Genomic DNA, 22,992 nt, shown 5'->3' with positions numbered 1-22,992 from the left:
TTAGCTATTGTAAATAGTGCTGCTATGATTGGTGTTTCTAGTTTCTTGCGATATATTCCTAGAAGTGTGATCACTGGGTCAACTGGGAGTTCCATTTTTAGTTTTTTGAGGAAACTCCATACTGTTCTCCACAGTGGCTGCACCAGTCTGCATCTCACCAGCAGTGCACGAGCGTTCCTTTTTCTCCACAGCCTCACCAGCACTTGTCGTTTGTTGATTTGTTGATGATAGCCGTTCTGACAGGTGTGAGATGGTACCTCGTTGTCATTTTGATTTGCATCTCTCAGATGATTAGTGACTTTGAGCATGATTTCATATGTCTCTTGGCCTTCCTTATGTCCTCTTTCGAAAAGTATTTATTTAGGTCCTTTGCCCATTTCTTTGATTGGGTTGTTTATCTTCCTCTTGTAAGTTGTATGAGTTCCTTAAAAATGTTGGGGATTAAACCCTTATTGGAGATAAGATTGGCAAATATGTTTTCCCATGCAGTGGGCTTTCTTGTTGTTTTGTTGATGGTTCCTTTTGCTGTGCAGAAGCTTTTTATTTTGATGTAGTCCCATTTGTTTATTTTCTTTTTAGTTTCTATTGCCCTAGGAGCTGTATCGGTGAAGATTGAATTTTTTTTTTTGAAGTAATATGTCTAAAGTCACTAGAACTTGGAAGACATTTGTGGGGGATGGCTTATGTACACAAGACAGGTTTGTTCTCCTAGACTTGAAAGCATAAGACACGTGAAGCCTGTGGAAAGAGCATTAGGAGCAAGGAGAGTATTATTTGCGTGCTTAAATTTTTAAAAATAGGCTTCATTTCTTAGAGAAGTTAGGTTCACAGCAAAACTGAGCAGAAGGTACAGACATTTCCCATATTCCCCTGGTCCTCACACATGCACAGCCTCCCCCATTATCAATATCCCCCACCAGAGTGGTTCATTTGTTATAACCGATGAATCAACATTGACACATCATTATAACCCAGAGTCCATAGTTTGCATTAGGGTTCATACCTGGTATTGCACATTCAGTGGGTGTGGTCAAATGTGTGATGACATGTATCCCTCATTATAGTGTTACACAGAGTAATGTCACTGCCCTAAAAAAATCCCCTGTGCTCTACCTATTCAGCCTGCCCTCTCCCTTAGCCCCTAGCAACCACTGATCTTTTTACTGTCCCCATAGTTTTGCCTTTTCCAGAATGTCATAAAGTTGCAAGTGAGATTTTTATTGCTGGTTAAAGGAACTTTGATTTGTTTGTGCTTCTTATGTATCCCAGCTCTTTGGTAGCAGTAGACTGGGAGCAGAGCCTGGTTCAGCCCTTGCCACTAGCCTGCTTCACGGCCTCGGGCAACTCAGCCTTTCTTTTTTCTTTTTCCTTGATTTCAAAGAGGAAGGGAGAGGGAGAAAGAGATAGAAACATCAGTGATGAGAGAAAAGCATTGCTTGGCTGCCTCCTGCATGCCACCTACTGTAGAATGAGCCCACAACCTACACATGTGCCCTGGCCCCGAATTGAACCTTGATCTCCTGGTTCATAGATCAACGCTCAACCACTGGGCCACACCGGCTGGGCCAACTCAACCTTTCTAACCTCAGTTCACTTTCTTGTCACATGAAATGGCTAGACTGCCTGATGGTCAGGTTCTATCTAGCTCTCACCTCCCTGGGAAGCCTCTGAGTGCTCCCTTCCTGATCCCTTCCCCCTTTGCTGAGTTGGATGGAGGGTTGGGTGGGGACACACAGAGAGGCTTCTCCTTTCTTTTCTGGGAGCTGTAAAGACCCATTCTGATTTGTGAATGGTACAATTTAGACTTTAACCTTTTGCACTCAGATGTCTAGTGTGACTCGACACGGTTAGCATTAGAATAAAAGAATCGAGAAAAAAGCAAGCGAGTGCAAAGGGTTAATAAATGCCTGACTAATTAAACTTAACCTCTCTAGAGAAAACGTCTTAAGGAAAGAGAAGTGTTTCCTGACGTTTAGGTTGGGAAAGGTGTGGATAGTTAGAAGACCTCACCTGGGAATATACACTCCCAAACCCACATATGTATGTACATAGAAAAACCAAATGCTGTCCGAAGTCAGAGTGTAAGGAATATAGCAGAATATTTGTTTATGAAAGTTGCTCATAGGTTACTCATTTTAACATGTGCACCGTTGGCAGTTGAAGGATGGTTTGCTGCAGCCAGGGCTGGTCAGGATGCTGCAGTTTCCTGGTTTTAGGACTGAAGACAACTGTTAGCATCTGGGGAAGCCACTCTGGTGCCAGCTACAGGGCAGTGCAATTCTGGTCAGTGTGAATGTGTCACATCAGAGCTTCTCGCTGGTAACACTAGAGCTGTGTCATATCTCAAGCATAAATTTTGGGGATATCAAGTGTTTTAAAGCTGTGAATTGCAACTGTGCAATTTCTAAAGAGCCCTGTTTGGATCCCTGTGCTTTTTTGGAGCTGAGATACCTAAATTCCCTATATTTGGAACAAGCTTAGCCTTCTATTTGGGGTAAACCTTCTTCTACTATACATGAATTCTGCTTTACTTCTGTTCTAAGCACTATAGATGGTTTTAATCCAGCTATTTTAAATCTTGATCAGACTATCAACTGAAATGTTTACTGCTGGCCTGGTTTTCCTAATAAATATAGAAAGGCAAAATCTTGTGAACATTTGTAAATATAGTTTTCTCAATTGATATTCCCTTAGTATTGGCTCCCATGACATAGGCTACTCATGACTGTATATGTTTTGTGCACTGTTCTATCTACAGTGCCCAGAACAGTGCCTGGCAAGCAGCAGGCACACAATTAATATTTGCAGAATGAGTAAGAGAATGAATGAATACTCATTCCTTCTACCCTAAAGGACTCAGATATATTATTTGTTGCATAAACAAGTGACTAGGGTGACTTTCTGAAATGTCACCAGTGATTTATGACTATGTTCATTGTTCACCCTTATAAGGGACTGGAACCCTTTCTTTCTATGGAAGTAATCTTGAGAGAGGCTTCAGGTCCCACCTCAGCCAGGTAATAGGATGCCCATAGCTCTTTGCTTCTATCATTACTACTTGTACAAGCTCAGAAAGAAAAAGTAAATGCATTTTTTAAATATATTTTTATTGATTTCAGAGAGGAAAGGAGAGGGAGAGAGAGATAGAAACATCAATGTTAGAATCATTGATTGGTTGCCTCCTACATGGCCCTACTGGGGGGTCGAGCCCACAACCCAGGCATGTGCCCTTGATTGGAATCGAACCTGGGACCCTTCAGTCCACAGGCCAATGCTCTATCCACTGAGCTGCTAAGGCAATGCATTTTTTCAATGCAAAAGAATCTGAAGGAATTTAATTGTGAGTAGTTGAATATATAGTTTAGAGCAGTGATTTTCAACCTTTTTATCTCATGGCATACAGAAGCTAATTACTAAAATTCTGGGGCACACCAAATATATATATATACTAGAGGCCCGTGCACGAAATTCGTGCACTGGGTGGGGGGGTTCCCTCAGCCCGACCTGCACCCTCTCCAATCTGGGAGCCCTCAGGGAATGTCCTACTGACAGCTTAGGCACACTCCCCATGGTTCTCTGCTCTCTGCGGGGCCTGCCTGCTCCACACCACAGTGATGGGCAAGCAGGCCCTGCTGGGTGCTGCCTGTAGGCCCACTTGCCTGCTCACAGGTCGCCACAGCTATGGTCAAGCAGGCCCTGCTGTCTGTTGTCAAGCTGCAATGGCTGCCCTCACCTTCCGGGATCGGCGATGGTCCTGGGAGTTTGCAGGCATGGCACCCATCCCCAGGACCCAGGCCACTTGGCGCCGCCCCGCCCCTGGCTTCTTGGTGCCTGCATATGCAAATTAACCTGCCATCTTGGTTGGGTTAATTTGCATACTCACTCCTGATTGGCTGGTGGGCATCACAGAGGTACAGTCAATTTGCATCTTTCTCTTTTATTAGTGTAGATACATGTGTGTGTGTGTGTGTGTGTGTGTGTGTGTATGCCAATCTGACAAAAATAGGCATGATTTTGATTCATTCTCACCAGATGGCTATTTTGTTGACTGTTGTCATTTTTTTATTTGACAATCTAAGGGAAAAGAGGTCAGTGCCCTTGACTAAATAGTCAGATATTGCATGCTTTAAAAATTCTTGCAGCACACCAGTGTGCCTCTTGTGGCACATCATCGAAAATTGCTGGTTTGGAAGAGTTAATTATAAAGTATGTCCAATATTTCCAATGGTGTTTTGGATATACTCATTTTGATATTGACTGATATTTATTCTGTGGTATTATTTACATGGGATGATATTAAATCCATTTGCAAAAGATATACTAAAGTTTGAGACTTCTTATGATTTTTTCCTCTATTGCTAGTCCTCCTTCACCTCCCTCCCTCCAATCCTCCATCAACCCTCCCCCCCCCCATGCCCCCCAAAAAAAAGAAAGAAAGAAAAATGTGAGTTTACAAATCCTGGCTTAGCCTTTCAAGTCCTTTGAACATACTTGGTCTTTTTATTTGTTGGTTAATTTAACTATTTGTTTTCTTGTTTTTGAAGTTAAAAACACAGCAGTGTCTTATAATGTACAAAAAACATTGGTGAAAAGGGAATGTGGAGATTAACAAAATACTCTGCACAATACAGTCCATACTGATAAGCAGATGAGTAATATCCAATTTAGGTTTCATCCTCCTGTGGATTCTAGGCAGCTCTCAGAGTGCCTCAGGCCACTTCAGGTGTAGCTCTTTCAAGCTGGGGGCCTTGAGAATCTGCAGCATTGTTCTCCACTTGTTTTCCCGTGGAATTTCAATGACTAGCAGTGTGCTAGCATGGCTGACAGTGTGAGGGCAAACCTTCCCAGCCTTCTGTCCCCCATCCCCATCATGCTGCATAGCAAGTGATTTCTTCCCTGGGCCCCTGCTGTGTGTGACCATCCTCTGCAGTGTCCCTGCAAGAAGAGAAGGTAAAAATCAGCCTGCAGGTTTAAATTAATTGCACTCTTCCGTTATGCTATGAGTTAGCCACTGCTTTAAATCACAGCATCCTAAACTGCTAGTTTAAACATAATTGGAAAGAGAAAGCTGGCATTGAAGTACCCAGTGAGAGAGTAAACTTAACGGAAGACCAGTGTAAAACACACATAGGCAAATACTCGAATAATGTGATACAGTCCCTCCTCGGCAGATGAAGAGCTATTTTATTAAACGCACCTGTTGTTCATTTGGGGCACTGATGTTAACCCGTTTTTGTTCCTAAAACTTACATGGCGAATGATGTTGCTTTCGTTCTAATGGAATATTCTTTTTATTTGTGATGGAAATGGTTGTTTTTTTTAAAAAATGAAATGTAAATATAATGTATGCTCCTTGCAGAGAATGTTAGAAAGGACCCTGTTGGAAGTGGTGGGCTTGAGCAGCGAAGCTCTGAAAGATGCTGTTGGATACAAGACACCGGGTCCCGGGTGTTCCTCCTGGTTTCAGATGTCTGAGTTTATCTTGTCTTCCTTTGGAAGAGAAAGAGATGCAGGGAGTGGCTGTGCCTCTGGGCTCTCCAGAGACTGTGTCTCTATCCACACTGCAGCACTTTTCATCCTGTGCTTGTAATTCTGCATTTACATTTCAGTGCCACTGAACTAGAACCAGGGCTTCCTCATTGCCGTGTGCCCATTGCCAGTGTGGCGCCTGGCACAGCGGGCAGGTGCCCAGGTGACACTTGCTAAAAGAAGAGTTTATGTGACTTGAAGAGAAGGTTGTAGAATGACTTCATTCTTTCTTATTGTTTCATCTTTTATACGGCATGTTTTATTATCAATTTTGGCTCTTTTTATGCACAGCTAAAATTGACATATTGTAGTTCGGGGAAAAAAATTCTATTAGCATATCCTGTTAAGCTCTAAATAGAAGCAATTCTTAGAAGTAATATTTATGTATAGTCATTAATTGCCAAGAATAATAAGTTACTTGTAAATGTAAGATTGTATTAATTTTATCTGTAATGGAATTCTTGTTGCTCCCAAAATCATAGCAAATTATTAAAATTGCTTTGTGGGGAGTACAAAGTTAAGGAGATCAAATTTGTTTTACAAGGACATTTGATGTAATTAATTTTTAAAATATATCTTGCTTTTTAAATGCTAGACTTTAGATAATAATAACTTTTTTAAAAACCTTTATTAAAAGACCCATTCTTCCCATTTCTCCTTACTTGGTCAGTTAATCCTAAACCTAGAATATGCCTTTAAATTTCTGCTCTACACCAACTAGCTGAATTATGTTGCATTTTATATAATTCAATCTACTAGATAATAATTCAGACATTGGATATTCTGTTGGTGAGCACTTTTGCCTATAGCTTTAGATCAATGCTATTTGTAGTCAAGCCGATCTTCAGCAAATGCACATCATTATAGCAGTGGCCAGTTTCTGTACTGATTGGTCAATGCTTTTGCCTTGCAGGTTATTAAATATTTGACAATTACCCATGCTTGAATGAAATTGTTGGATCCTATGGCAGTTATATTTTTAATTTTTTGAAGAACTTTCAAACCATTTTCCATAGGGGCTATATCAATTCACATTCCCACCAAGAATGTACAAGATCCTCTTCAGTACTTATCTCTTGTCTTCTTGATAATAACCATTTGAACAGGAGTGAGGTGATATCTCATTACGGTTTTGATTTGCATTTCCCTGAGGATTAGTGATGTTGAGCACCTTTCTCTGTACCTCTTGGCCATTTGAGTATATTCTTTGGAAAAAAGATCTGTTTAAGTCCTTGGTCCATTTTTAAAATTGGATTTTTTTGGTTTGTTGGCTATGAGTTATAAAAGCTTTTATATATTTTGAGATTGACCTCTTATCAGATATGAGGTTTTCTAATATTTTCTCTCATTTTGTGGGTTGCCTTTTATTTTGTTGACTTTTTTTTCTGCAGAGCTTTTAGTTTCTTGTAGTCCTACTTGTTTGTTTTGCTTTTGTTGCTTATGCTTTGTATATTGTATCCATAAAATCATTGCAAGGTTCCCTGTTCTTTTTTTCTATGGTTTCAGGTCTTACATTTAAATCTTTAGTTTTTTGGGGGGCTTTTTAGTTAATTTTTGTAAGTGGTGTAAGGTAGGTATGCAGTTTTATTTTTAATTTTTTTTTGCATATGAATATCCAGTTTTTCTATCACTGTTTATTGAAGAGTCTGCCTTTTCTCCATTGAGTATTTTGGCTCCTTGTCAAATATTAGTTGACTTTTCTGCATAAATTTATTTCTGGGCTCTCTGTTCTCTTTCATTAGCCTATGTGTCTGTTTTTATGCCAGTACTATACTGTTTTGATTGCTATAGCTTCTAATAAGTTTGAAATCAGGAAGTATAATACCTCCAGCTTTTTTCTTTCTCAAGATTGTTTCGACTATTCAGGGTCTTTTCTGGTTCCATACGAATTTTGGGATTATTTTTTCTATTTCTATAAAAAATGTCACTGGAATATTAATAGGGATCACATTAAATTGATAAATGACTGGGTAATATGAACATTATACCAATATTAATTTTTTCAATTATGAGCATGGAATATCTTTCCATTTATTTGTATCTTCTTCAGTTTCTTTTATCACTGTCTTATATTTTTCAGTGTACAGATCTTTAAGCTCCATGGTTACATTTTTCCCCAGGTATTTTATTGTTTTGTTATTAGAAATGGGATTGTTTTCCTTATTTCTTTCTTGGATAAGTCATCAGTATATGGAAATGCAACTGATTTTTGTAGATTGATTTTGATTTCTGCAACTTCACTGAATTTGTTTATTAGATCTAACTTTTTTGGTGGAATCTTTAAGATTTTATGTATAGAAAATTGTCATCTGCAGCCTGGTCAGCATGGCTCAGTGGTTGAGCATCAACCTATGAACCAGGAGGTCATGGTTTGATTCCCAGTCAGGGTACATGCCGGGTTGCGGGCTCAATCCCTAGTGTGGGGCGTGCAGGAAGCAGCCAATCAATGATTCTTTCTCTCTCATTATTGATGTTTCTATCCTTCTATCTCCTTCCCTCTCTCTGAAATCAATAAAAATATATTTTAAAAAAAGAAAATTGTCATCTTCCAACAGAAACAATTTTGCTTCTTTCCATTTTGCATGCCAAATTATCTGTCTGTCTGCCTGCCTGTCTATCCATTTACTTATTTTCTTGCCTAATTTCTCTGACTCGGACTTCCACTTACTACTATGTTGTATAGGAGTGGTGAGAGTGGCACCCTTGTCTTGTTCCTGATCTTAAAGGAAAAGCTTTCTACCTTTCACCATTAAGTATAATATTAGCTGTGGGCTTGTCATATATGGACTTTATTGTGTTGAGGTACTTCCCTTCTATATCCAATTCATTGAGTTATCATGAATGGATGTTAAATTTTGTCAAATTATTTTTCTGAATTGATTGAGACAATCATTTGATATTTTCCTATAGATGTGATATATATTTTTGACTTGCATATGTTGAATCATTCTTACATCCCAGGAATCATACTATTAAAGAAACATTATTTTTTCATTGCTTGTGAGAAAATGAAAAGTGAACTGTCAGTGTCTTTTTAAATGTAAAATGTACATACAATTTGCCAAGCAGTTCTATTTTGGGGAATCTATCCAACAGAGATGAAATGAAAGCATCAGTGTATAGAGATAGATGTGCAAGGATATTTGCTAAAGCATTGTTTTTAAGCTGAAAGGAACAGGGAGCCACCTAAATTTTCATCAGCTTGAGAATCGTCAAATAATTTATGGTACTTCTATCCTATGGAATATTAATGGAGTTTTATAACAATTGTTACATCTATTTTCTTGATTTGAAGGATTATCCACTGTATATTACTAAGTGCCTAAAAACTTTTAGAGAATGGTTATTGTACACTCTATCTAAAAAATTAAAATAGTGTATATAGTGAATGGGTTTGTGTTTATTAACATAAGAATTATGTGGAAAGAGACATATGAAGCCATTAACTATTGCTATACACTGAGTGGCCAGATTATTATGATCTCTGAACGCATAATAATCTGGCTACTCAGTGTATATCCTACATAATAAAAGGCTAATATGAAAATTGTCCCCTCGACCAGGAGTTTGACCAGCAGGCAGGCTGGCCAACTGCCCATGTTCCCTCCCCCTGGCCAGGCTGGCTGGATGCCACCCATGCACGAATTCATGCACCGGGCCTCTAATATATATATATATATATATATATATATATATATATATATATATATATACACACACACACATATATATATATATATATATATATATATATATATATATATATATATGCGCACACGCACACACACACACACACACACACACACACACACACTGAGTGGCCAGATTATTATGTGTTCAGAGATCATAATAATCTGGCCACTCAGTGTATCATCAGAAGTAAACAATGGGAGCAGGAGAGATTATCAATATCTATTCTGTGCCACTTTGTTGTTTAACTTGGTAAAACAAATGTTATGTTTTAATTGAAAAAACAAAGTTGTTCAATGATAAATATACACTATAGGACGCTGCTAATTTGGCCTAGAGCAAGTGCAGATGTCATAGAGTGTAAGAAAGGAGAGCTAACAGTATTGTATTTGATCAGAGATCTCTTCATAGAGAAAACAACAGGTCTCGCTTTACGGTTACATCAGTGTTCTCCTGTAAATCTACTTATAGTTTGGAATTTATATTTATTTTTAAAACCCAATTAAAACTTTGTTATTCTAATAAATAATGACTACGAAACCAGATTATGAAACAAATCACTATAGTCAAAATTAAACAATGCTTTATTGTTTAAAATGTTAAGATCTTCCTGTTTTTAAAGGTGAAGACCTACTATGGCTAGCATAATATGGCAAAATCTAACACTGTCTTTTTAAAAGTTGATTTATAGACATACTTTTGAACAGTATAACAATATATACATTTGCAACAAAGATTGTTTATTATTTTTCTTTGTTTCAGAACGCTTTACCGTGTACAGCTCTAAACACCTTAGACAAGCCTGGAATAAGTAAGTCTTTTACAGATTGTGCTCACTCTCTCTCTCTCTCTCTGAATTTTTAAGACTCTCCTGATAAGTTTTCATGACATTTTTTTCATTATTCATTCATCCATTCATTTAACCATTAACCAGTTACTGAGCCCTAACTGCCAGCCACCATCTTCAGACTGAACCAACACTGTTGTATAGACGAGTTTGTGTTCCTAGAGCAATGTGGCCTTGCTTCATTGTTGTAAATCCTAAAATTCATTTGGCCAATCTTATAACTAGATTTCAAGAAACATTTGTATGTCAGCAAAGCAGCATTTATTAAGTACAATATAATGACTGATTTTATCATCTAAATAAGATTGGTGACAACTGTTGAGCTAGATAAAATTGATCTTTCAAATTTTTTCAGTTCACCTATTTCCCACATAAGCTTTATGGGGAAACTAAGTACATACATCACTCAAAGTATATGCACTCCATTTATTTAATTTCTGTTCTGTCACCTGACCTTGTTAAAATAGTTTTATTTCTTGGTTTCAAAGTTTGATGAAATCTGTAGATCTGGGTTACTCAAGTTATTCAAAGGTCTTTTATTGCAAGCCAAGTTGCTAGTAAATCATTGAAAGTTGAAAGGCAGAGTAATTGAGTCACTCGTCTCATAGTGGGTATCACATTTCAAGCACTATGCTAGGGAAAAGGTAACTAGAACTCCTTTGATAAAATATACTATAATTTTTCATAGCAAAATTTTGTCTCTGGGGAATTTAGTGTTATTATCTCACTTTTTACTGTCATTACATTTTAATTATAGATGCCATAAGTTATGAAAATAAAAAGTGAGACAGAACTTTTTTAAATAACAATGTCTTTAATCAATACTGTCAGTAGATACAGTGGACAGCTTATTATGAGGAACTCATGGAATTTATAGATAAAGTTCTGCAGTGGTTTACTTGAAAGATCTGGCCATTTATTTTGATTAAATTCATACTTAGAAGAACTTTCTAGTATAATTATTTTTGTCTAACACATGGCCTTGCATTTGTCATTGGAAGAGTCAGTTCTAAATATCTAGAGTCTCCCTAATATTTAGGGAGGCATGCCCTAGGCTAGGAGCATTCTGTGTGTGTTCCTCACCCTTTTACTGACCACCATGCCCCCATCACTACCACCACTGATCAGCGGTCTAACATATTTTAATTACGTGCTTTCATACATCAGGTACTTTCCGGCGTATAAGACGCCTTTTTAACCCAGGAAAATCTTCTCAAAAGTCGGGGGTCTTATACGCCAGAAAATACGCTAGGTTAGAAAAATCTCTGACAATGTATATCAGATTGCTTAAAACCCAAATACCGTATTTTCCAGTGTATAAGACCCCCGACTTTTGAGATTTTCCTGGGTTAAAAAGTCGTCTTATATGCTGGAAAATACGGTAATATATACAGTGTATAGTTACCACATTAATGAAATGATTAAACACATCCCTCTCTCCTAATTGCTCAAAAAGTTTTGTTCAACCAACTAACCACTTTATGAAATAATTCATAATAAGGCAGTTGAATCTCTAACCCTATCTTTGAAGTAACAGGAAAATCTGGTGCATCCTTTATAATAAAAGCATAATATGCTAAGTGTCTGGCTGTCTGGTCATCCATTCAACCAAACAAAGGGTAATATACTGATGATATGTTAAGACCTCTCAACCTCTCACTATGACGTACATTGACCACCAGGGGGCAGACAGTTGACCAGTTGCTATGACGTGCACTAACCACCTGGGGGCAGACAGGTTGACCGTCGCTATGATGTACACTGACCACCAGGGGGCAGATGCTCCAATCAGTAGGTTAGCTTGCTGCTGGGGTCCAGCTGATTGGGACTGAGCGAGACAGGCCAAATACTCCCTGGAGCCTTCTCACAGTCCCACCCCAGCTGGCCAACCTCCAGCATCCCTTCCCAGCTCTGATCGTGCATCAGTAGGGTCCCTTGGCCTGGCCTGCACCCTCTCTCAATCCAGGACCCCTCAGGAAATGTCAGAGAGCCAGTTTCAGCCCGATCCTGCAGGCCAGGCCAAGAGACCCCACTGGTGCACGAATTCGTGCACCAGCCCTCTAGTTTACATATAATATCATTTGTAGAAAATAGCCTCCACTTTAGATAACTCCTTTTCCTTTCTTCAACTGCACAAAGCTAGAATGGCCTCCTAATTGCCTGTGAAAATATATGACAATTCTTATCCACTTAGAATAGTCTACAGCAAACGGGGGCGGGGTGTGGGGGGAGGTCTTTGGATGATGCTTGATATTTCTTCCACTGCCCTCTTGTGGATATGACCCCTCACCATATACACTTGCGCCCCTCCAGTCATTCATTGTTGCAGCTGTATTCAGCACCTGCCATCATGGGCACACTAACATATATGCCCCAATGAATGGCCTCTCTTGTTCAGTCATTCCATAGTGACTAGTGGGATGCTCCTCAGAGAAGACTCTTTTGTCCATTTACATTACTCTATCCCAGGAGAAACTAGGTTATTTAATGTCTTCCAAAGAGAAAAAGAAAATTGAAGTAGTACTCACACTTTGCGTTGTTTCACTTCAATCTGACCACCTAAGACCTGATGCTTTCCTTTTTCTGGGAGCTATCATTTATGTCACAATAACAATAGGTAATTTCATTGACAAAAATCAGGATGTGCAATCCTGGTAGTGCTGCTTTAGAAATTTAAAAAATTATGTGCGTTGTACTCAATCTTTAAATTTTTTTTAAAAGGTTCAAGATATCAGCTTTTACTTTTGAGGGCAAATAAGAATTCTTAGGAATATTATTGCTTACAAAATAAGAGCACAGTGTCTTTTTAAGAAATTACTTTAGAGATATTTATTACTTGCATTTTCAATGAACATAGGATTTATAATTTTTCAACCAAAAACAAGGTCTAAAATACTGAAATATTACATTCTCATGTAAAGTTTTTGTTAATCAGTTGATAGAATTATAGTTAATGATTTTCTTTTCATCTCTACCATCATATATGCTTTTTAAATTTTTGAGAATTAATTCAAAGTTATTTAATAAACTGAGTCCCAACCTTAGATTACTTTGAAAACATTTTAGGTAAAATATTAAAATCTGAGCTTGAGCTAATTTTTTTTAATGATCAACATGACTTGTTTAGAAACATGCTAATTTTAAAAGTTCCTGTAAGTCTTATTTATTTATTTATTTATTTATTTATTTATTTATTTATTTATTTTGCCTTAAGGATTTATTTCAGAAAACACTAAGTAAGAAAATCATCACTAAAAATATTAAAATATTACTTTCTGGTATCCCAGTGTTACATACTGAATCCTTAGAGCCAATAAACTCTAGCCTCAGGCAATTCAAACCCCATGCAATTTAGAAAGAACTGAGAATTCAGAGACATTAATTAGATTATTGATTCTTCCTCCATGTGAACGTGTGACCCTGCAACCATCATTGACATTTCAACACTTCTCACTTCAGAGTGAGGTCTGGGTTCGGAAGCACTGCATTTAAACCCTATTGAGCAAGAGCTGACTTTCTCCATCGCTGCAAACAAATTTGCTTGTCTACAGCACAATTATGACACTGAAGCAACTGGTAAATTCTCTTGTACAGCAGTAATAGATTCAAAACAGAGTGAACTCATTTGCAAGAACTAATTTGAATTCAATTTAGATGGGTTAATAAAAGATGGGTAGGTTAACATAAAGAAGTAAGTCACCATTCAAAATTAAGTAACAATGTCTTTAAAAATATTTATTAACTCAGCTATTAAAGCCAGTGGGTATGTTCACCTGCCTGGGAGAATAAGGATTTCTTGAGAAATGAATCCTCAAGTCTCTTTGAACGGCTGTAACATGTGACCCAGATTATTTGGGGGCCAACTCTGCCCTAGGTAACACCCATACAACTCCCTGCTGACTTCATTTACACCAGTAACCATGGGCATAATTTCATCCTTTGAAGGATTTTTTTAGTATTCTGGGCAAACAAAGCACCGATGGGAGAAAAATATCAAAAGACCTAGCAGCTATCTAAACTCAAAAAGGATAATATAAAGAAGAAATCTTAATTACAGGATTGGGAATAATAAATATACATCAGTAAAGAAAAGAAAGTTGGTTTATTCCCTTATACTGGAAGTGCATGATCTGGGTGGGCTCTTCCTGCTCCGAGGGGATTTGGGGCTGAAGGGACACAAATCTTAATTTTATAAATGCATGTACTGTTTCCTGACTGCCTTCAAAACATTCCACTTTATTGCATTGGAGTTATAAAGACTCTCCCTATTTTTCTTTCAAATCTCTCTATTTATAGTTGTCTGACATTGGCATGTATGTGCAATCAACCAAGAATTTCAGCCACTTAACAGATCTTTTATTATTTTGGCTGCAGAAGAAGCCTTAGTATATGTTCTCCAGCAAAGTTAAGGGTCGGATTCCAGGAACACATTTGCTTGTTTTGGAACTTTTTAACAGCTGAACAGTTTTTGGGAGGTTTGAAAGTAGCAAAAAGAGAACTAACGATAAACCACCAAAGTCACAGAAGACAAGACTTGAAAACCCAGCTGGTAGCTGATAGAGCAGAGCCCGCCCACAGACTCGAATAGGTGTAGGCCAGCCTGTCCTGCTCACTCCTCCCACGTGCTCTAGTTCTCCTTATAATTCTTCCTGTTAGTTAATTTCCACTGGATTTCTTCTAAGAATTAAAAAAATGCTTTAAAATCTGTAATAAACACAGATTTTTAACAATGAAGCTACCTTTATGAAGATTCAAAAATAGAGAAGAAAGCATTTACCTGTGTATATTTAAAAGTACCAGCAGTCACAAGCCCTAACATAGTGTTCTTGAACTTTATTAGAATATTTATCTAATTTGATGATTAACTTCCAATGCATATTTTAAAGATTACTTGATAGATAGTTGTGCCATATGTGCATAAAATGTATTTAAAATAAAATTTGGAGGAATAACAAATTTTACTCCATATATTTATGTTTGTGGTTTTCTACTGAATTTGTATTGCCATATTTAATTGCTTATCATTAAGATTTAAATCAGTGCCTTCTCAAGAAACTTGAAGGCCCCTGTTTTCTACTCGACCTTATTCTTAGTTGATCTAAAATTTTCTAAAATAATAATATATTACAAAGTAAGATAGAGCTTTCAGTTTCTTTACCAGTTGTTTAGCAATGTTAGAGGAAGGTAACAACAGTTATTGACACTAGGAGGAGCAGTTGAGTTGAGCCAAATCTTTAAATTATCTTTCTCCACTTTCATTTTTTCATTGTTGATCATTTTTGTTATAATTCTATTTACTTCAAAGTAAATGTTTTAATTTATTTAATGCCCAGGGATTTTTTTTTCTCACAATATCTTCAAAGAAATTGCTCTTTACATCGTCAATGCACTTTTTTCGGGATAGGTTTATGGGGGTCACAAGCTCTAAAGCAGACACTGGGCAGACATTTTGGAATTCTGTCCTCTTAACTCAAAGGAAGAGCTGGAGTTGCAAATGTCAACTGCTGAGCTCTATGGAATTGAGTCCAGTCTTAGGAGGCCATGTGGAGTGTCATTTCATACCACACCCTTGAAAATATTGTTTTAACACGTGGACAATCAAATCAAAGCAAGTGTCCTGACCTTGGTTATCCACACATGGTAATGTTTGGAGACTTTATACTGTCACCTGCCTACTTGAAAGTCACAGTTCAGAGCAGTTTCTGGGGACATTCATTTTCACAAGAATGAACCATTAGTTCAGGTACCAAAAGCATTTTGTAGGTGAGATGTTTATCACATCCATTAAACCCCTTGCCACCCAATGAAAGCAGTTCTTCTAGAAAATTGCATAGTGGATTCTTGAAAGGGAAAAAGAGGGAGTTCTAAAATAGAAGCTGCTTTCCAGGATCTCCTAGCAGCCCTAGAGTTCCTCAAAGTAGACAGCATAGAGGTCCATCCAAAGACACGGGTTGGGGCCGGGGGCTAGGAGCACAGAGAGAAAGTTGTCCAAGAGAAAGCTGGCAAGTTTGCCAGAGGCCTAGTCCTGATCACTGATAGTAGCAAAGCATAAATGTGATAACATATGAAATGTTCCTAGTCAAAGCCATAACATACCCTCATTGATCCATAGTCATAGCTCTGATGGGGACAGAAGGGTAATTAACATTGGGGCAGCCTTTTGCAATATAGAATTTGCTTTTATATATGTTGTCACATCCTCATATTCTTGTAACAATCTTGGGGAGGTAGTCAGGGAAGACACATCAGCATTTTATAGCTTGAAATAAATCAGTAAAAAAAAATTGCTCAGTGAGGTTAAATAATCAAGACTACTGAAAATTATAGCTTGGAATGTATGCCCCAATGTAAATCTTATGAAAGAAATATTACCAGTTTTAAAACCCTGATATTTGAGTGGACTCAGCAATACCTGTTGTTATTTTGTTTTCACTACAACTTTGGGTAGAGAAATCTCTTCTGGGAACTGAAGTCATTCATTCCCAGTCTAGTTTTTAGGCATCTGGAGAGCTGGGATGGAGTAGAAGTGTGACTTCCTGTGTCTTGGGGAGGTAGTGTTTGCAGCAGTCTGACCACCCACATCCGCTCGTGCCTCTCCTGTGCCAGTGCTGGGGAGTGTGCCATTTGGACAAAGGTGGGATTGTGACAGTCTCGGTGCTGGAGATGACAGCCTGCTGGCCACCCACTCAGTTCTTAGTTGTGAGATTTGTTGCCCATTCCACACAGCTCCCACTGTCCCCAGGAGATGATCCTCTGGCATTCTGTGTCATAGCCAGATTTCTTGTCCATGTCTTTCTTTCTGAAGTGAAGAATTCACTGTCATTAATAATCCCTGGTGATGCTGTTTGTTATCGGTTGGGCATGAGTTGTTTTGTTTTTCGTCTGATGGAGAGAAAATATCCATCTCCTCGCTCACTAATTGGCAGTACGTGCCAGGCCTGGAGTTGGCAACAGCCATTGTTTTTCATCCTTTGAGATTATGTGTTGGATTCGTCATCCAAAGCACACTCTTAGGGTGCAGCTAATACCTTCCTTTCGCCGTCCAGCTCATTAAGGAATAAAACCCAAGGAGGCTCTAGAGGAGAATCTGTTTCCAGGCACATTCAGGTTGCTGGCAGAATTAAGTTTCTCATGGACATCAGGCTGAGGCCCTGTGTCCTTACTGGGTTCAGCTGGGAGTCTCACTCAGCTCCCAAAGGTCACCTGTGCTCCTCGTCATGGTGCCCCCTCCTTCAAACCAGCAGCAGTGCAGTGAGGCCTTCTCATGCTTCAGATCTCTCACTTCTCCTACTGTGATCAGTGGGGAACTCTCCCTACCTGTTGCTGGGGGTGGGGTGGGGGATGGGCTTCTCACCAGATCTCAAGAAAAAGAATTTTCTGAGAGTCGCCCAGGAGGATAAGTGGCATTTATTTGCATGGAGTTAAATCCCTGAGTTTCCATTTCCCTCTGTCCCGTCAAGGTCAAGGAAGGAGTCCAGTTGGGCCTTTAGCAGGACCACGATTAAAGCCATTGCCCAGAGTTTCCATTCCATGTTGGGGCACAGTCCAATCCAGTATCAGGCAAGCTTAGTCTGTGTTCCCTGCTGCAGTCCATCAGTCCATTGAGTGTGGGGTCTACAGGGCCACATGGCTATGGAGGGGACACAGGCAGGAGCAAAGCCTGAGGAACAAAAGAGCCAGAAACCAAGCGCCAAGAGGACAAACTTTGTCTGGAGGATAATGTATTCCCAGATTTTCATGGGCTCCACTCCCTCTGGCCATTGACTTCTGTTCCAGGTTAGACCGACAAGTACCTGCCCTACGTCACCCCAGCTTCACTGCACATGTATCCATCTCCGCTCTGTTGGACCCCTTTCCCCAGTGATTTGCAGGGAATGGACCAGTGGTTCCCAGCTTCCTGGTGAAGCTGCCCAGATGGCCATGCTTATAATGTCTGGCCTCCCTTTTGCTCCTTTCCTGTTATTAATAACCAGCTAATGACAGTAGTATCACTCCCACCCTCTCTTCTGCCTCCAGCGAGGCAGTTTTCTACTTCTAAGGCCCACATGTGTAGTTCAGGTTAATCTCCCTATTTTAAGGTCTGTCACTATAATTACATCTAGGAAGTCTCTGCCATAAAAGGTAACATATTCACAGGCTTCAGGGTTTGGCAAGTGGACATCTTTGGGGCCAGTCTGCTTTCCACAAGTCAGTGCTGGGGTTTCCTATTCAGGGATGAGTCACTGCGTGAGGCAGAGCAGAGGGGCAAGCCCAGCTCTCCCCAGAATTCACAGTCTGCTTTGCCTGGTCTCTGGCCCATCAGGTGACAAGCATAGGCCTCTGACTGATGGTTCCACTTCTTGCCTGGTTCAAATTAGGTATCCTCCAAATTATATGTAAGTAAGGAATTATTTTCCACCCTCAGCACAGAGAAAAAGAGCGTTCTCAGGAAAGCTTATAGTCACTGAGAGAAGTAACATTAGGCTTGACTTTTCTGTCCCCTTTAACTCAGTGCTGTCCTATAGAACCTTCTCTGTCGATGATCTTTCTGCGCTGCCCAATGCAGCAGCCGTTAGTCCCTATGGCTATTGAGAACTTGAGATGTACCTTGGGAATTTAATTTTAATTTGATTCAAATGTAGTTAATTTAGCCTTAATTGGTTTGGCTCAGTGGATAAAGCGCCGGTCTGCAGACATAAGGGTCCCAGGTTTGATTCCGGTCAGGGGCACAAGCCCAGGCTTGGGGCTCAATCCCCAGTAAGGGGCGTGCAGGAGGCAGCCGATCAATGATTCTCTCTCATCATTGATGTTTCTATCTCTCTCTCCCTCTCCCTTCCTCTCTGAAATCAATAAAAATATTTAAAAAAAAGAATAAATGTACTTAGTAAGTGTAAATAGCCATATGCTTAGCTACTGTACTGGGTGGCAAAGCCGTAGACCAACATGTAAACTATTCCTTTATTTTCAGTGCCCACAGCGTCAGACAAATATGGATGTCTGATGCTTTGGAAATTCTAGGCTCAAGAATCCTTGCATTTTGCACTCAAGTACCAGAGAGCTTGCTTTATATTTTTTGCTTCTCACTACTGTCTTTTATTTGTAAACACTCTGAGAAGATAATAGCTCTGGAGGACCAAATAATTTGTAATGAATCTGCAGAGGGACTAGGGGAAGTATCAAAGAACATCAAGCACACATTCCTTCCCCTCCTGCTCTCCTCTGGAAGCCACGCTGCTGCCTCCTCAGGGGTACTGCCTGTTGCAAGCCCTCTATTCCTTTCTCCTTCTCCTGTTCTCTCTTTTCTGTTGGGAACGGCTAGGGGTGAGACACACAGTTCTCTCCCCTTTTTGAACTCCTTTAAGAATTTACCTCTCTGCTGTTGTTCCCAGCTTCATTCATCTCCCCTAACTCTACTCAAAAAATATCATAAAGGCTCAGCTGCCTCTTCGCCACATATGAGGTACTAGTGAGAGGAGCTCCATTTTCTGAATAAGCTTCCACGCGCCTCTGTGGGCACATATGTTAATTTCTCAGCTTCAGAACACTGAAAATTGCCACACTTTAAACAGTGGATTGTGAACAGAAATGCATACATTTTTACTGTTCTTTCTTTGTAGGAAATGCCAGGTATGAGATCCTTTTCTCACTGTTTATTTATATCACTTTCTTTGCATTAAGAAAATGTTTATGAATTTAGAGAATCGTTAGCCTCCAAATGAAGATGAACATAAGAAGTCACTGGACAAAGAGATGATTTTTTTTTTAATCCTCACCCGAGGATCTTTTTCCATTGATTTTTAGAGAGAGTGGGAGAGGGAAAGACAGAGAAAAATATTGATGTGAGAGAATACATCGATTGGTTGCCTCCCACACGGGGCCCAGCCTAGGGAGGAGCCTGAAACCGAGGTATGTACCCTTGACTGGAATTGAACTCGGGACCCTTCAGTCCATAGGCTGATGCTCTATCCAAACTAGCTAGGGCCAAAGAGATGATTTTAACAGCATCATCTCCTATGTCTACTGTCACCCACTTCACACTTTACCTTGATGGTGGTTTTTTTGTGGTTCCACTTTTTAAAATTATATTTATTGGGGTGATATTAGTTAATATGATCATATCGGTTTCAGGTGTGGATTTCTGTGTTACAATATCTGTATATTGCACTGAGTGCCCACCACCCAAAGTCAAATCATCTTCCATCATCATATATTAGGCCGCCTTCACCCCCCACCCTCTTGCCCTCTTCAAAATTAGGATCAGACAAGAGGTCCAATTATTTATAGGGACAAGGGGTCCCCCTCATCATTTAGGGAGACTTTCTATAAAACTGGGGCTCAAATTCCACTCTTTGTGAAGATACAGTTAATAGACTTATTCATGTTGATGTGTGCATCTGACCTGCTGTCTTACTGACCTTGTAAGAATACACAGTCAATAAATATTATTGATATGAACCAATAAAGAGTAGAAAAGAAGAAAGCAAAACTCATTATTGGCACAAAAGACAAGAAAACGCCTGAAAACAGCACAATTTTTGGTATCATAGGGACCAAGTTCCCATCCTAGATCCATTACTGAATCATTTAATATTCAGGAAGCTCACTAACCAATCTGATCCCCAGTTTTTCAATCTTCAAAACCCTTGGCAGGATTTTGCAAGTAGTGAATAGGACATGGGTGTAAATGATAGAGTGCCTTCGGCTAACGGTAGCTTTCCTACCTTCTGTTTTTTATCACGCCCTGCCTCCCCTGCCAGTCAGAGCGTTTCATTCATTCCAAATAAGCAGTTGTCCTTGAACATGAATACCTCCACAGTAGAGGTTCCTCAGATATCTTCCAGAGTATCAGTTCTACCTTTCTAGGAATAGGTACAGCTCAGTCACCAAATCATTTTTTTAAATACTTCTGGTGTGTAGAAACAAGATCCCCCCTTCTCTAACTGTTCCTCCTAAGAGTGCTATGTTAACAAATAGCATTGTACATAATTAATGTAAAACTTACCAAACTCAAAGCATCTGGTAGACCTTTTCATGATGCTTTCTATACATGAATTGATGGGTAAGTCTAAACCAAGTGTGTAGCCCCTGGTTGTCCACTTGACCTAGGGCAGTGGTCGGCAAACTCATTAGTCAACAGAGCCAAATATCAACAGTACAATGATTGAAATTTCTTTTGAGAGCCAAATTTTTTAAACTTAAACTTCTTCTAATGCCACTTCTTCAAAATAGACTCGCCCAGGCCGTGGTATTTTGTGGAAGAGCCACACGCAAGGGGCCAAAGAGCTGCATGTGGCTCGCGAGCCGCAGTTTGCCGACCACGGACCTAGGGGATTTAGTGGTAAGAATGACAGTAATTATTCTTACTGTTTACAGCTTTTAAATAGGGAGAGTAAGTGGCTCATCTCTAGACACACAGTAAATAAAGGCTGGGAGCATGGCCTTGGTTTGCTACACCTGTCATTACTGGGGAGCAAATGGGTAGGAGACTCCAAAGATAACGGCCTTCTTCTTTCAGACACTGAGCCGAGTCCATACCCTAAGGCACAAATCCCATGTTACCTTTTTATATCCATCATGGGAGTGACTTTCATTATGTCTTTAACAACAACAACAAAGATACATTAAAATGCCTTAAACACACATATCTGCAACCCCCAAATTAATTGTTTTCTTATCTAAAAGAGCATTTTTTAGGACCTCAGAAAAATCTAGTGGTGATTTACAGTTGAAGTCTCCAGTGAGTATATATGTGTGTAGATATTGTTACTCAACTATAAATGAATAGAAATATTAACTCAAAGGGATCAGTATTCTGGCCTTCATTTGCATTGTTTGCATCCAGCGTATCTTTGTGTATTTGCATGTGAATTCTCTGCTAGTCCTCAGCTGTATTTAATCCCTCAAGACTCAATATACAAACATAATGCCAAATAGAGAACTTCCCTTAAATTATTCAGATCTCCCCATAAGTGATTTCTCACTCTTCCTGCAATGGAAAACATTTGATCATAAATTCAATTAAATCAGCCATCATCTTTGTGATGTTTGTCCAGCAAAATTCTTTAGTGACTAAACCAATCAACATACCAGATGTGTGTGTGTGTGTGTGTGTGTGTGTGTGTGTGTGTGTATGTGTGTGTGTGTGTTGTTGTTGTTTATGGTACGATTGTTGTGGAAGAATCTATTTGAAGTAAAGATGAAGAGTAGTTCTCATTTCTGAGGCCAAATTTTGTCCACTTCACTGCAGCCAAGGTTTAAAAGATTAAACTCTTAGCAGGGCTAAAATCATATATATTGCACTCACTTAAATGCATTGGCTTTTATTTCCCAACTCAGAGCCTAGTATTAATATATTGAGTTTTTTATCGAAACTAATATACTTTGGAGATGTTAGTAAAAGCTGTCAAACCACATCAACCAACCATTCTTCCTCTCTCTTCTACACCGTCCTCTCTCTAGTTAAAACAAAGAAGAATGACTGTCAACACATTGCTAAGTTTCTCAGGGAAAATGCCCTAATAGGACTATAGTACTGTTTATGGTTTCTCATATGTATGTCGGCTCAAGAGGTAAGATTCATTATAAATGTTGATTGTTTTTCATCTTGATCCTAAAGCATTTCAGACAACAGATATAACCAACAGCCTCCCCCTTTTCTATCATACCTTTACTACTGATTCTACTTATTTGGATGTAACTGAACCTTATTTATGTATCTTTACATACTAGTATGTGTAGACTCATCTGTCCTGTAGAGGGCAGTATGTTCTGGAGGAAAAAAAAAAAGGTTAGAGGACAGCTGCTTATCACCATAAAATATTAGATAAGCAACTGATTTTTTCCCCGTTAGCAAAATAGGTCAAATATCTCCAGTAAGAAAGCCTCATGCTTTGACTGCCTGCCCCTCTCTGCCACGTTAGGCATCTGCTTAGATGGCGAATATTTTT

At 39.1% G+C, this 22,992-nt stretch overlaps 1 protein-coding gene across 1 annotated transcript in view; it reads left to right on the top strand.

The window, feature by feature from the left end:
- Window positions 1–22,992, top strand: part of CDK14 (cyclin dependent kinase 14) — a 516,006-nt gene that overhangs the window by 387,584 nt on the left and 105,430 nt on the right. The window contains exon 12 of the mRNA XM_079785896.1: window positions 9,982–10,030. Coding sequence (XP_079642022.1) covers window positions 9,982–10,030 — 49 coding nt within the window. The remainder of the gene's footprint in view (window positions 1–9,981; window positions 10,031–22,992) is intronic.

Source organism: Cnephaeus nilssonii (genome assembly GCF_951640355.1).
Source record: "Cnephaeus nilssonii genome assembly, chromosome: 12".
Classification (NCBI taxonomy): Eukaryota; Metazoa; Chordata; class Mammalia; order Chiroptera; family Vespertilionidae; genus Cnephaeus; species Cnephaeus nilssonii.
This window is presented reverse-complemented; position numbering and strand designations above follow the sequence as displayed.